Source organism: Podarcis gaigeae (assembly GCF_964106915.1).
Source record: "Podarcis gaigeae genome assembly, chromosome: 3".
In the NCBI taxonomy this organism is placed as follows: Eukaryota; Metazoa; Chordata; class Lepidosauria; order Squamata; family Lacertidae; genus Podarcis; species Podarcis gaigeae.
In genome coordinates, this window is record NC_139680.1 from 66,139,470 (window position 1) to 66,155,777 (window position 16,308).

The 16,308-nt window shown below is 40.7% G+C and overlaps 1 protein-coding gene across 8 annotated transcripts in view; it reads left to right on the forward strand.

The window, feature by feature from the left end:
* The window catches only part of ESR1 (estrogen receptor 1), a 200,154-nt gene that overhangs the window by 57,874 nt on the left and 125,972 nt on the right, over window positions 1-16,308 (forward strand). The window contains exon 1 of one of the 8 annotated variants that reach the window (XM_083732421.1): window positions 3,252-3,350. The exons of the other annotated variants lie outside the window; for them this stretch is intronic. Coding sequence (XP_083588547.1) covers window positions 3,258-3,350 — 93 coding nt within the window. The 5' untranslated portion in view covers window positions 3,252-3,257. Of the gene's footprint in view, window positions 1-3,251; window positions 3,351-16,308 lie in introns of those variants that run through there. 8 annotated transcript variants of the gene reach the window in all.

Genomic DNA, 16,308 nt, shown 5'->3' on the forward strand with positions numbered 1-16,308 from the left:
TGCAGTTAATGGGAAGGAATTAACAATGCCATCTTCAAGACAGGTGTAGATTTAGGTCTTTGTTGGGGGTTCTGGGAATGAGGAGGCATATCATCCTGTAGATACATGGTCTCCCCTGACACTCCCCATTTACAGCTCCACTGCTGGTAACACAGCAACAATAGCAGAGCCTTTTTTCGGCTGTACTGAGGTGTGTGACAAATCCCTCTCTTTACTTGTGGACCTCCCTCTCCACCAGCAGAGGGGGAAATCTGTTTTTCTATATTTTAGGAATATTTCTTCCTTACTTCCCTGTATAATTTGATTTTAAAAGTCATTTTAAAAATACCTGATTTGAAATTAAAATTATTCATTAACTTTTAAGGCATTTGTTACCTAAAATGGATATCACGTAATTGTAACTACAGCACCATTTTTGGTCTTCTTCCTTCTTCATGGCATGATCCCAACCAGTCAGTTACCATGTAGTGCACATAATAATGTTTTGGCATTATTGAGCAAATCAGACTGCAACCAACGAAGTCACTGAATCTAAACAAACTCTCCCATTGACTTTGAATTGGGAGAAAAGAAAGAGAAGAAATGAGTCCCTATGTTTCAGGCAACTAGTTGATGTTGACTTGCTGTGCTACTGGTATCATTTTCTGCCCATGCTATTGTCCTAAGATTCGTTTCTTTTTTACCTGTTTACTTGCACCCTTGCACTTTTGTACCCCTTCATAAAGGTGCTCAGTTGAGCATCCCAAAAGAATAAACATGTTTTATGGGAATTACAAAGTATGGAGTCATTTAAGTTAAGCACAAGTAATTATTAGCAAGCTTTTCTGTTACACATTTTGATCCAAGTTGTGGCTACTGGCAGTAGAGCCATTTCCTCTTTCTCTCGTTTGGGAGGAGCAAGAGTGTAACTGCAGATAAATAGCAACATCCATAATAATTCATCAGTGTGCATACAGCTTTTAAAACCTAAGAAGAATGCTACCAAGACAAATGGAGTAGAGCTGTCAGACATCATAAAACAGCATTGTAGACAATTTTTTCTAGACTTCTTTTTTATGTTTTTACTAGCCCTGCCCGCCTGCCTGCTCATATGTATTTTAGTCATTTGTGGTCTGTGAGAAAAAAAAAAGGAATGGAAAAGAGCTAATTTTGTGCAGCTTCTCTCCGTGGTTGCCTCCAGATGATTCTGAATTCTTAGAAGCATCCATGGAAAAAAATCTCTAAAAAGCCTGAATTTAAAGTAATACCTATTTTTAAAGGCAAAAGGTACTACATAATCAAATAAATACTGATTTATTCCTCTGTGTTGAACTTGGATGATAAGGAAAAAACCCCTCTGATTTCTTTAAAACAAAGTCTCAGCCATATTTATTTACATAGGAAGAGCCTACTGGATCAGACTAAAGACCCATCTAGTTCCACAGTGAGGAGTGCCTCACGAGGAGGACATGAGAGCAATAGCAAGCTCTTGTTAACAACAACAACAACAGAAACAACAACAACAACAGCAGCAACTTATTCCTTATACCCCACCCACCTTGCCGGGCCTCCCCAGCCACTCTGGGTGGCTCCCAACAGAATATTAAAAACACGAGAACATTAAAACATTAAATACTTCCCTAAACAGGGCTGCCTTCAGATGTCTTCTAAAAGTCAGATACTTGTTTATCTCTTTGACATCTGATGGGAGGGCGTTCCACAGGGCGGGCGCCACTACCGAGAAGGCCCTCTGCCTGGTTCCCTGGAACTTCGCTTCTCGCAGTGAGGGAACCACCAGAAGGCCCTCGGTGCTGGTCCACAGGAACTTCTTTTATACCACATCTGTCTTCATAAGCCCTTAAACATGGCTACCTGCTGGACCCTTAGACTCTTCTTAGACAAATCAGTCTTCTTTACAATATCAATGTCATTCCCATGGCAAAGGTGTTATAAAGGATGTTTTTATTTTGTTTTCTTTTGGTTAATTCTGAGTGCTATTGTAGTAACTTTTTCTGTAAAAGTTGCAATCTAGCACTCAGTGAACTGTTTTTCAGCGTTCAGGAAGATGAAGCTAATTACCCATAAAAACATAAAACATGCCACATATTTTTATATCAAATACTTTGGTCCTGACAAAACCAAATTTAGCAACGAAGAACAAAATTACAGTAACAGAACACAAAAAAAAGAAAGGAGGGGGGAGATTATGAAAAGATGATTTATAAATAAACTTTTCCTCAGTACATTTAGTAGGTGCACATCTTTAACTCTTTTCTTAATAAGTGATCTTCATAAAAAAAATGTCTCCCAAAATTGCCCATACCATTGTAAATTCAATACAGTTTTAGAAGATACTGTGTTTACTGCAATTTGCTGCTCTTAACAAGGATGCTGCAACTTACTGATTTCCTTTGTGAACAATTGCTTTAAAATAACCAAGGAAGATACTTTTGAGTATTTAGGGTGGGTATGTGGCTGGTTATAGCTTTAGTCTGAGCAAGTATTTCTTATCAGAATAGTTGTACTTGGCAGCAAGATCAAAATATATATAACATACCTGCTCCAAAAGTGTGGCACCGCCAGCACCTGTCCCTCAAAAAGTTATAAATTCTCCCTAGATTTATTGGCGTTAATTACCATCTGAACTGAATTTTGTGGAAACTTTCCTTACGATTATATGAGATAATGTGTTAAACATTTTTATATGTTATTAAATAGTCAGTTCAAATATTTTCTAGTAATTGGTCTCCTGTAACTCCTTCGGAACCTCACAATATAGAGAACCTAGAACCTGCTGATACCACCCTAGTCTCTCACTTGAGGCATGCTTTTATGGAGCTTCCTCAGCCTTCTCACACCCAAAAGCACTCAGTCAGTTGGACTGCACATACCTAGGTCAAGGTTGCAGTAGGTTTAGTTTGGTGAGTTTCTCAGGGATCAAAAGGATGACAATTGGGACACCCTTCCAGTCACTCTTCTTTCTCTGGCCTATACACCTCTCCTCTTCCAGCTGCTTTAGCACTTGATTCTGCTGATTGAATAAACTGGCCTTTTGAAGACATTCGGAGTTGGAATTTTCAAATGACTTTGTGGCTTGCTTTTCACAAGTCGTTCAGATGCTTCATTTATGTCAATTTGCCATCATCACCAATAACAGCTTTGTAGCCTTTACAGCAAGAGGCTGGATGTGAGTCATAGGACTGTCTGTATTCCATGCAAAGATGCTTCAAAACAGAGTTTACAGAAAATATAATATTCCAGATTAGGTTGAAGGTGTAATGAATCCGCTGTTGTCACAGTTCAGGAATATGTACCACCTTCCCTCCAAAAGAAAAAAGCTACAAGAAAGCATTCAGGAGTATTCATCTCAGGTAGGAATCATAAATCTTTCTTGCTTCACTGATTCTTTCAACGGCTTATGATCTTCACAAATTCTACCCTCATTTATTTTGTTTGCTTTTCAGCCTGTGGAATTGTTGGCAGGTATTCTGGTACGTTGGCTTGCCCCCATGAAGGGGATTGGTAAGCCATAATTTTCGTTTTCATTAAAGTTTCCTTTCACATAGGGGACAAGGTTGGGCAAAGGACATCTTGTGCACAGTGAAGCAGCATTCGCTTTCTTTATGATTTAGCTTCTTCATACTTAAGGGCAAAGTCCTTCCAAGTACATCAGATGTATTTTCTCCACTTCAAGTGGAAAATGGATTTTATAGCAGTTACTCCTGCTAACTTATTGCTTGATGATATTTCAGAAAATGTTAAAATTATGAGCCAAATCTATCTTTTCCTATTGCATACTACACAGCAGCACCCCTCCACCAGTAGTTTCTGACTGGAAAAACTTAAGAGGGTTTTTGTTTGCAGTCAAGTCAATGGAGCAACCGATGGCATGGGTCATGTGTGGCATCCCCATCACTGATTCCCCCGCTCTTCCTCATACCTCTTACCTAAATTTACTGAAGCTGTGCTTCTTGATTCTTCATGGTCCCCATCTTGTTTTCTGCTGCCTCTTACACCCTCTTCTGTGCCTCAGTGGCTGCTTCAAAATTGCTGCATTCCACATTTGGGGGACTATGCAGCATAGTGGGTCTTTGTAACAATAATAATAATAATAATAATAATAATAATAATAATTTATTTATGCCCCACCCATCCAGCTGGGCTTCCCCAGCCTCTCTGGCCACAGGCACACAAATTTACTTATTTTACATTTCTATCCCACCTTTCCTCCAAGAATCTCAAGAGAGCATACATAGTTCTCTCCCTCCCCATTTTATCTCCGCAAGAGCCCTGTGATGTGTAGACTAGTTTGAGCAGCAATGACAAACCAAATATTATCTAGTGAGCTTCATGGCAGAGTGAGGATTTGAATGTTGGTCTTGCAGGCCCTAGTCCAACACTTTAACCACTATACTGCACTGTGATACAAAGTGGAAGGTGTGACTTGTCAGTATGAATGCAACATGCCAGCTATATATTGCACGCTTCTGGATGCATAACAATCAATGCTGGTTTTTTGCTGCTGGCCTGAGATAAGAAGTAGTATATGTGCGCGTGCGCGCACACACACACTTTTTTCCCCTTGGAAAAAATGAAATTTAGCAGAAGGAAGAATAAGCATTTTTCAAACATCAGACATGAGAGTTACTGGGTAGCAAAATCTTATTACTTGCTAGAATCTTAGAAATTGAGAAATAACAAGAAATATTTAAGTTTTATTGAAGATGCATGCCTTTTAAAATTCAGAAATATCTTTCTTTTCAGAGCTGCAGAACATACATTGTCCTCAGAATGGTATCCAATTTCTTACTGAATGACATCCTGGGAAAGGAACATGTATATTATCAAGAGAAAGACGGTGGGCACTCTGATAGCTTTAAAAAATTGATTACTCTAAGTCAGAATTTCATTCCTGGTTATTATCCTTGGTATCATCACTGTCTGTAAGACTGCAAATCCAGCGACTAAGCAAGTTCAGCACGGTCTACCAGACATATATTGTGCTCTACAGGATGCTCACCGCTTTTTTACATCCCTGTCTGAAATGAGGATTGTTCCCACACAACTTTTTACCTTTGCTCTCCATCCCTCCCCATGCATCTCAAAGAGAGGTTGTCTATGAGAAACTATTGTAGCTCCACTGCTTGAGCAAGAAAGTGGCTCACACAGAAGGTGCTGGCCACTTAAAAATGCTGCTGGACTTCTTACCCATATGGGAAACCAAGTGGCATTTTTCAAGGATGGGAAATTGGCCCCAGCATTTCCAGAATCTCATATCATCTTGATTTTAGCTGCCAAACAGCCCCAACCCCTAAGGGATGTGCCTGTTACCCATACCCTTAATCTCTCAAATAATTCAGCTCACTTCCAAACTATTGCCGTTTTAGGGCGGTTTTCAGTTACATTCTGGCCAAATCCAGGTATCACAGTTAAAATCCTGCATTAGTATTTGCACAGTCTTAGGAATGTTGTAGTGCAGTTAAATCAATAAGGTTGGGCCTAGTTAACCCAACAACATGCATTGGCTCATTATTCTAGATTTGGTTGCAAATATAGCCTACTGGGGTCTTCATGAATCTATTTCACAGATTTAAATAAATGGTAATGTCACAGCGCTGTTAGACTAGATGTTGAAGTCAAAGAGTTGTTAGACTAGTTGAGACTATTTTGGAAATTACCTTGAGGCAAAAGGTGCTGTAGTTGTATAAAGTGGTATTACTTCTTATTTAATGAAAAATGGGTGGAGATTTCATAGAGCTTGAAGGGAGAGTGTGGGATTCCTAGTGAGAAAGGATAGTCCAACATGAATGATGAGCTGACTTGCAAAGGAAAAACTAGTGATTAATGCTTGACTGTTTTTGGGCAGAATAGCCCATTAATAGCAGGTACCATAGCAAATAACATGTAAATATCTTTTGTACCAGATGTGTAAATAAATTATGTGTGGCATTGTGCTATCTTCTGGAGAAACCATTCCATCAGTCTATTTTCTAAAAACCAGTGTCCGTTAAAGTAATTTCTTTTCAATCAGTGCTCTGAAAACACTGTCCTTATTCATTGCATAGCTGGAAACATCAGCAAAGTTAGTCATTTCTATTTTGCTGATGCATTTATTTCTATGCACACAGCTTATGCTAAAGTAGGACATCCAGCACTTTCCAGGCTGGATGCTTTCCTTCCCATCCGCTCTATATCTGCCTTCCAGTGCTCCCCCCCCCCCACTCTCATGACTTTAAATATAGTCAGTGCTTTTTTCTGAGGTATTCAAGGGTACGCAGTACAGACACCCAAAGGTTCAAAGTGTGACACTTACTGTAGCAACATGGTGAGTGCTGGCACCTTTTTCTTTTAAAAAAGCACTGAATGTAGTCAACATGCATTACAAACTCCACTGGAGAAAACTGTGGTGGGAGAGGGGATTTTAGAGCAGGGAAGGTTTGATAGGAAAAGTGTTTTGCAACTCCACCCCAACTGCATTGCCACTTCCTTTCACCCTGACTGGGCAACTGTGACATGGTGTGTGTAATAAGTAGTTTGGTAGCCCAGGCATGCCATTTGCCCTTGAGTTACTGATTCTCAGCCTTTAGATTACTAGTGGTCTTTTTCATTCAAATAATTCTTTAAAGAAATATAAAACATAATTCATTATTGGTAATCATACAGTATCTTGTTTTGAAACTGCCTAGAAAACACACAAGGAATTTTGATAACTGGGGGTATTAGAACATCTGTGTTACTGCTAATTACGATTCTGTTGCATTCAACAAACTGTGCATTGGTCATACTTCAGTGGCAAATTAAGTCTCTTATGAAAATTTTCTGAAATGCAACTGAATTACGTGAAGAAATCCTTAATGTAGAATCCACTTGCTTACAAAGATTTATGTCTCACATTAGTATTAAAGCTAAACAACTAGTTTGTAATTTATGCAGTAGTTTGAGTGTATTTAACATTTCTTAAAAAGGAGGGGAAAGTTTGGCAAAAAAAAAAAGCATGCAGAATAGAAGAATTTGGCTTTGGTGGAAAAAAACCCAATGGTTTTGGTTTGGGATAAATTAAGTGGATTTAAACCTTTTAGTTTTTGCATACATATAGTGGTTTTAAAATAATCTATAGCACAACATTTGCAATTATGGCTAACCTCATATTAACTTTTTTGTAGCTGAACTGTTACAAAATCAGTGTGGTTTCTAGAATATCCTCCCAAATCCAGCTGTTTCAAAGTAGTAATGTTGATAACCATGAATTGCTTCCCCAGCCATGGGCTCTTATTTACAAAATTATAGCATCAGGATGTCTCCTAGGATTTCCTATTTTCATTATTTTGCTGGTGGATATTTGTTTATACCAAGAATAGAAATCATGCATCCCTTACACATACCAAATAACATTATAGTTTCAGTTCTTTGACTAGTTTCGGACATGAACTGCAAGTGTGCTCTGCCGCTCTAAGACAGCCTCGCTGAGTTCTGGCAAAGCCCATACATACTTAGGTGCTAGAGACCATGCAGTACACAGGCTGTGCAAAAGCCCTGCTCTGCAGCTGTCCTAGCGGCTCTGACAAGTCCATTTGGTATCTTCCCTTTCAGATTTCTTTAAAATGTGTCATATGGCTCACAGTGTCTTGTGAAGAAGACTGTAAGATTTATTTTGAAAGGTGACCTTTTAAAAAGAAATAGCTAAAATAATCAGTACAATACTAAGTGCGGATTGAAAAACAACTACAAACCCTACAGGGAAATGCCAGTCATTTATTACTTTGCCCCCAAAGATTACTGTTGTATTTCACCAAGCATGTGTTCTACTACTCCATCACCCTAATCATGTGGCAACCCTATGATTATCATTATAAAGAAGTGCATTTGTTATCATGAATATGCCACATGACACAGTGGAAACTAAGGAAAAGGGCAGATGAGGCAGGGATAGTGAGCCTGTGGCCCCCCAGAAGTTGGAAAAGTAAATGCCATGCTGGCAGGGGATAGAAGGAATTATGACAGTACAGTGGTACCTCTGGTTACGTACTTAATTTGTTCCAAAGGTCCGTTCTTAACCTGAAACTGTTCTTAACCTGAAGCACCACTTTAGCTAATGGGGCCTGCCGCTGTGCCACTGCAGCACGATTTCTGTTCTCATCCTGGAGCAAAGTTCTTATCCTGAGGTACTATTTCTGGATTAGCGGAGTCTGTAACCTGAAGCGTATGTAACCCGAGGTACCACTGTATGCCTCTGAATGCAAGCTGCAGGGAATCGCAAATAGGGAGAGTGCTAATGTGTCCATGCCTTCCTTACAGGCTTCCCATAGAGATCTGGATGGCCACTGTGAGAACAGGATGCTGGACTAGATTGGCCTTTGGACTCATCCTGCAGGGCTCTTATTATGTACTTATGGACTACCAGGCCAGGATAGCACAGATTGCAGGATAGCACAATTAGCACAGATGTTTGATTTGAGAAGTGTCAGTTTCTACTTCAGCTCTCATGCAAACGTAGTTTAATATTTAGGATAGTACAGTCTTAATTGGTGGGTAGAATCTTGAAAAGGAGTGCTGCATAGCAGTAATTTCACTGGCTTTTTCTGCATTCTCAGAAACTGAATTGAATATAGTATCTATGACAGCATTGATGATTTGGAACTTCGCCTTTGAGAAATAATTATTTGAACTGAAATAGGCAAGGATATAAATCAGCAGAAAAGAGATAAGACATCTGGCCTTGACAGATAACTTCAAAACTGTTCAAAACCCTGGAAGATTATAACAAGCTATATTTACATAATGGTCTGATTTTGAGGCATGGCTAGGTAAAAGGGTGTGTATGATACGAAATAAAAGGGAACCTTATTGTCTCAGGCTGAAGGAAGAGAACAATACTCATCCCTCCTCAAACAGGTCTTTTGTACTATCATTATGGCATTAGATGAAAAATATACGGATAGGGGGTTGCTCCAAATTCAGGTGGTACATGATCTGATGGCCAAGCCACACATTACAGGATGTGGCAAAAAGGAGTGCAAGAGCATGCACAATTCTGCTCATCAGCAAGTAATAATAATGATTACATGATACAATCTCACAATATGTGAGGGAGCCTGATTAATTGATTGAAAAGCTTGGGGATGTTATCATTGAAGAATCATTTTGACTTGTAAAAATGCTAATTGTGACTAGAAAATTGGTGTCTTGTCTAGATGGCCTAGAGTTCCACATTTCCAATTCAATAATGTACTACTTTAATTGTGTAGACTTGCAACAGAGGTTGCCAACATGCAGCTGTGTTTGCTAGTAGCTCCTATGGTGCCTGCAAAAATCTCAGTAAATTTCCCGTAAAAAAAAAAATCAGAGTGTACAAAAAGACTGTCTAGCTCAGCATCTCCTTCATTGAATGCAGCCCCTTAAATATGCCCACATTTCATTGCGTTCCCAGATAGGACACCCACCTTCGCATCTATTCTGAACAGAGGGAAGGTGTAAGGAACTGCTGTAGGTTATTTTCTCCATTGACAAGGTAGCCATGAGGAAGCATGCCTGCACTATTTTGTGGCCTTGTGTTTTCCTTGTCTTTGAAATGTGGCAACCATTTTGTGGTATATCTCATTCCCATGACAGTCATTTTGTAACAGGTATGCACAACCCTTTTTTCAAAATTCCAAACATGCCCATTGGTCCCTAAAGCTTGATGGCCCCTTATTTACAGCAATGCTTGCTGTGTCATATAAATGAAATAAAGTTTTCTATGATTTTGGAGTTATACACTAACTTCTAGATCAAGAATATGAAACAACCATGGTGAATCCATACTTTTAACCAACCCTTCACTTACCGGTATATGCTGAGGTCTGGGCAGAAATCTCTAAAATTCTGTTTGCGTTGTGAGAGAAGCATCAATTAGTGTCAATGGAAATTTCTCTACTAATGCAGACAGCAGATGTTTTGGTGGTGGATGGAGAGGGAATTTTATTTGGCCATAGCAGGGGCAAAAGCATTAAAATCTCCCTTCCCTCCATGCATAAGCTCTGACTACTAGGAGCCAAGACAATTTCAGCCTCCAATTATTTTTTTAAGGGTGTGGGAGCCCTTCAATGTTCAGAGGAAGTCTTGTGTTGTTGCATTGGGCTCTCCTGATTGTCTGGCGCCTCTGCCTCCATAGTCCCAATCTTATTCAAGTCTAGGCAGTGGCTGTTTACTGTTAAAATAGAAATATGTGATGTTAAATAAATTTGTCTAATGTGGCATGTTGTTTGCTCATCTGCTTGGAATAGTAAAGGCAGACAGTGAAGTATTCTAAAAATACTTACCCCTGAAAAATCTCTCCACAGCTCATTCTGGAAATAACATTCTACATGCAAACAATTTCATTTCACTTGAAATCATATCCCACACACACTACAAAGGCTCAGCTAACAATTATGTATCAGAACCATTCACATTCCTTTACAATAAAGTTAAAGAAACACAGGCCACATGAAAAGCAACAAGTATCTTGCCATATCTACCAAGAGATGATCCACATATGACAGAATGAAGTAGATAGCTGAGGAAGTACAATATAAGCTTGAACTGTACTACTTCATATTGCAGGCATGGGAGTGGGGTGTAATCTTTTTGAATACTCTGCCATGTAAAAAATATATCAATCCTAATTTTTTTGCACAAAGATAGTGGTATGGTTATATAAGATTAGTTCTTTATTGGATATGAGTTATGATTTGTTTTGGAAGAGGTTGTATGATGTGTCAAGTAATTGTTAACCCATATTTCCCCATCATTTTATTTATTGCATAAAGTTAATTTTAAAGTTGTTTTAAGAGTATGCGGCCTACTTTAATTGCATAGCCTGAATTTGCTGGTGTATGATTGAATCATACCCACAAAACAGTGGCAGTCTGGAAGTGCCTTAATATATCAGAGAGACTGTAGCCCTCTCCCTGAGCTGCTGCCTAACATTGAAGAGATTTTGATTTGAGGGAACATTTAAAAACTGTAGTTTCAGTTCAGTTTGGTGTGGTGCAGTCCAGAATGCTACCGGATCAGTCTGTGCACCTTCTTTTGTACAACTTGTATAAAGCAGAAGTTTTAAAATAATGAATCTCACTTACAGTTGTGCTTTGTTAGATTTATAGAGAGAACTTTTATCAGCCTTTAAATTGTATATTTACACCAATTCTGGTGGGCCTGTTAGTTTAATTATTAAGATTATTGCATGGCTACTTTTAACAAAGCATCATCACTAAGCTGGTTCGCTCTTTTTGAGTGTATATATAGCAAAGGAATGGATCCAGGCTTGGTCATGCTTAGAATAGACTCATTGAAATCAATGGGACTTAAGTTAGTCGTGGTTAACAAGACTTGTCTATTTCAATGGGTCTGCTACAATCATGAATAGGCTTGGCTCCAACCCAAAAATATTACAGGGAACATTGGCCTGTTTTTGTTTTTTATATCAGCTATCTCTTTTCAAAATGATTGTATTAAAAATGACTGCATCTAAGGAGCAGAGAGTTTATTTTTGAGATGTTAACACAGAACATTGAAATGTAGGATTGGAAAAATGTTCTAAGGTTACAGAAGCATACTCACCATAGGATGGACTTTATAGTGCATGACTGCAATTCATCCTTCATACATTGAAATCTCGCCCCCCACCCCTGAAATTTCATTAGAGATAATGGAATCTGTTGGTCTTGTATCTTTATATGGCTAGTTACAGATAGCTAGAAACATAATAGAGTGAATTGAGTGCATTTTTAAAAATTGGAATATACTTTAGAAGTCATGATGATGGAGTTCCAGGGCCTGGTATCTCCTATATGAAATTAACATTTCTAGGAAAAACTGCATCAAGAGATAGCATTTGAGAGGTGGGCCACTTTGAAAGATTAAGGATTTTATGTAACCTTCAAAATACAGTGTATATAATATTTTGGGCAATTATCCTTTCACTGCATTATTATCCTTTCGCTGCTGTTATTATTAGGTTTTCTCCTTGTGTTAATGTGTGTGTGTGTGTGTGTGTGTGTGTGTGTGTGTATCCCCCAGCCTGCTTCTTATTTGCATCCCACTGCTCCCCCCCCCCCATGGTTATATTACAGCATATTTAATATAATCTATAAAGATGTTGAGGGTCTCTGTTAAGACATGCAAAATACAGTTTGAAAGCTGGCTTTATTAACAGGCAGCAGCTGCCATTCAATTCATATCTCTGTCTTTTTTTCTATGCACCTTTTTTAGCGGGTTAAATTACTTACAGATTTCAGTTGAAAAAGACTGCATACATCAAACTCCTAGATATTCTCAGATGTTTTTACTATAGGTTTGATTAACCATGTCTCAGATTAGAACTAGTATGTGATCAGAGGCTAGGAGAGTAGAGATGTAGGACCTGTGGTGTCCAGATGTTACTGGACTTCTAGCTCCCATCATCTCTAACCATTTGCCATGCTGGCTGGGTGATAGGAGCCCTAGATATTCTGGAGGGTATGAACACAAAGCATTTCCTATTTATTATGTGTGATTCCTGATGGTTGTCATAGTCAGAACTGACCTACTGAAATGGACTTAAATCTTTTGATTTCACTGGATACAGTGGTGCCCCGCAAGACGAATGCCTCGCTAAACGAAAAACCCGCAAGACGAAAGGGTTTTCCGATTTTTTAGCGGCTTCGCAAGACGAATTTCCCTATGGGCTTGCTTCGCAAGACGAAAGCCCATAGGGAAATCTCCGGGGACAGCGGGGAAGCGCAGCGCGCCTTCTCCTCTGTTCCCGGACCTGTCCTAAGGCTTGCGGTGGGAGGGGGGTTTTTCCTCCCCACCGCCAACATTCAGAACAGCATTCTGAATGTTGGCGGTGGGGAGGAAAGCCCTCTTCCCACCACAAGCCTTCAGGACAGGTCCGGGAACAGAGGGGAAGGTGCGCAGCGCTTCTCCTCTGTTCCCGGGACTTGCGGTGGGAGGAGGGTTTTTCCTCCCCACCGCCAACATTCAGAACAGCATTCTGAATGTTGGCGGTGGGGAGGAAAGCTCTCCTCCCACCGCAAGCCTTCAGGACAGGTCCGGGAACAGAGGGGAAGGTGCGCAGCGCTTCTCCTCTGTTCCTGGGACTTGCGGTGGGAGGTGGGTTTTTCCTCCCCACCGCCAACATTCAGAACAGCATTCTGAATGTTGGCGGTGGGGAGGAAAGCTCTCCTCCCACCGCAAGCCTTCAGGACAGGTCCGGGAACAGAGGGGAAGGTGCACAGCGCTTCTCCTCTGTTTCCGGACCTGTCTTGAAGACATGCGGTGGGAGGAAGGTTTTCCTCCCCACCGCCAACATTCAGAAGGCTGCTCTGAAGGCTGGCGGTGGGAAGAAAAGCCCTTCTCCCCCGCCAGCCTTCAGAAGAGTTCCCGCCTAGGCTGCGGATAGCAGCCTGCTGCCCCGCACGAGGGGCGCTCTTAAGCAGAGCGCCCCTCGCGCGGGGCAGACATTCACCGCTTGGGGAGCCCTGCAGGGGAAGTCTTCTGAAGGCTGGCGGCACAAGTCTTTGTCCCCCCTGCCTGCCTTCCCGGGGGCTTTTAAATCGCCCCGGGACAGCGGAGAATTCATCCGCTGTCCCGGGGCGATTTTAAAATGCTGGCGGGAGGCAGCGCCCCGGTCAGCGGAGAAGTCCTCCCCTGTCCCGGGGTTTTTAAAATGCTGGCGGGCGGCAGCGAAGGCTTCGTTGCCGCCCACCAGCATTTTAAAATCGCCCCGGGACAGCGGAGAAGTCTCCGCTGTCCCGGGAAGGCAGGCGGGGGGAAGCAAAGACTTTCGCCCCCCGCCGGCCTTCAGAAGAGGTCGGGGGACAGACTGTCCCCGGACCTGGTCTGAAGGCGGTTTCCATAGGAACGCATTAATTGATTTTTAATGCATTCCTATGGGAAACCGTGCTTCGCAAGACGAAAAACTCGCAAGACGAAAAGACTTGCGGAACGAATTAATTTCGTCTTGCGAGACACCACTGTATGATTACTCCGAGTATGAGTGAGTTAGATATCACCCTGAATTTATAAATTGCTTCATCACTGAAAGAAAGCAGTGCATAAGGCAATGCACAATAAACCCCATTAAGAATACAGATATATACTGTTGCCCCAAGCATGGTATGTCTAGTTGCATATATTTTCCATTAGATTATGAACACTTATATAACCCTCAAATGAAATATATACTTATGGGTTAGAAATGGCTCCTACAAGAAACATCTGGAACAAGGGCTCAGATCCCAGATGTGGCGATAGAGTTATGAGCAGGCCATCCAGCTGACTTGTGCTGGCCTGAGGACTAGAAATTCAATATGCCGGTGCATCTAAATTTTAATATACAGTCTATTAGGAACCAACCAAACTGTTAGTCATCCCAAATGCTTCAAATAAAAAATGTCAAAAGTCCTAAAAGAAATTATGTCTTGTCATGAATACATTATATATATTTATTATTTACGTTAAATATGAAAGTATATTAGGCATATAAATCCCCATAGACAAAGTTTACTATAACCTCAAACTGCAAATGTCCCTTATGCTTTCCAAAATAAATAAAACTGATTCAAGTGTTGAGCTTTAGCCTACCTGTTCTTGAATATCTGCCCAAAATAGCCAATAGTGCAATCCTACACACATCTACTTGGCAGTAGCGTCAATGGGCTTTATACTCCTGGGTAGGAGTATATAGGATTGCAGCCTGAGCCTATGAATACCTTAGAAACAACAGATACAAAACTGTCAAACTTATAGGTCCTATGTTATAGGCAGTCTTAAATGCTCCAAAGCAAGTTAGATAGTAAAAACATGCTGTCTTATCCTTAGACATGAGATTGATTCATCTGCTTACACTACATCAAAGTTATGTTGACTGTCAACATAATAGCTGAGCAGTGCAACACAGCAGTAAGTCCTACTCTGCAGAGTTGCAGACGACTTGCAGCTACATATATTCTATGCCAAGATCATACTGAAATAGAACAGAGCTTTTTAATACTAGTTTCTATTTCAATACATTGTTTTCTTTTAAAATGTAGGATCATATCACTAGAAAATGATGCCAGTAATTGCCAATGCCAAACTCTGTCACCATTTTGTGTGGTGGTCCTGAGTAGTTTTCAGCCATGTCACGTGGGCCCTGGGGGCAGAAGATTTTAGGAGCCGGGGGGGGGAAGGGCTGGCTCATCCATACAATGTCTATTATATGTGTCCAAAACAAGGTTTCTGGTCTAAATTTGTCTAGCCTCAGTTTCAAGCCACTTCAGTGCATTGTGCCCTTTTTACTTCAAGAGAGGCATAATGCATCAATAGTGCACCTTGCATAATATCTGTTACGCCATAGAAAATCATGCCTTTGGACAAGTTGATGTATTTTGAATCGTTGTGTTTGTCAAGGAAAGAATAAATACATAGCTATCTTTAATGTTAGCTTCATTAACACTTAGTACTACCATAGAGAGTTTACTGCCCAAGAACAATCCAGACTATTGACCACTCCAGTGTATTTCTGGAGTGACACCATTTGGTTTGCCAGAAAACAATGCAAACAAGAGAACAAGCAAAGAAACCAAGATTGTTGAAATAATGAATAACCCTGATTTCCTACCCCGCCCCGCCCCCGGCACTGAACTGTGTTCTTTGATCTTTTCTGTTCTGAGTGTTGAAACATCTGCCAAGAAAAAACAACTGTTGCTGAAACACCAAAGTCCCGTTTGTTCCACTCCAGAGATGAAAATGCATTTCTCTCTTTACACAGCAGCTGAGATGCAACATGAAAGCATTAAGGCTCAACGAACCAGTGGCTTTTCCTGCTGTTGGTTTTACTAGCCCCTTTGTTGGTATGAATATTGGATGGAGTTTTACTTCTGCTTTGATTTGTGCTTGCAGAAGCTGTTGTTCCATAACCATAAAGCTGATTCCAAATGTCCGTATTTTGCAGTGCTTAATACCTGAGCAGTATGCATGCAACCTTTCCAACATTGATATTTGGCGTTCATTCTTCAGTCTCCTAATGGTGGAGCGAGCTTGAAGCCGCCACTCTCTAGCAATTCCAATGCAGCCAAAATTGCTGTCTCTGCACTACTATTAGCCATGTGGGGGACAGCAATTTTGAGCATATGTAGATTTGTGGTGGAGGGGCAGGTTAAAGCCTTCATTCCCCAGGTATCCCAATATCAATATCATTGTCCCTGGCACCCAGTGATCTTTTCCATGTTGCCCACTTGATGGCTGATCAGCCTGGCAGTCAGGAAGAGTGCACAGGGGTCCCTGAATCTTGGAGTCCTGAATGAAGAGCAGCTGAGGGACGCATGTAACCCATGGACTGACGAT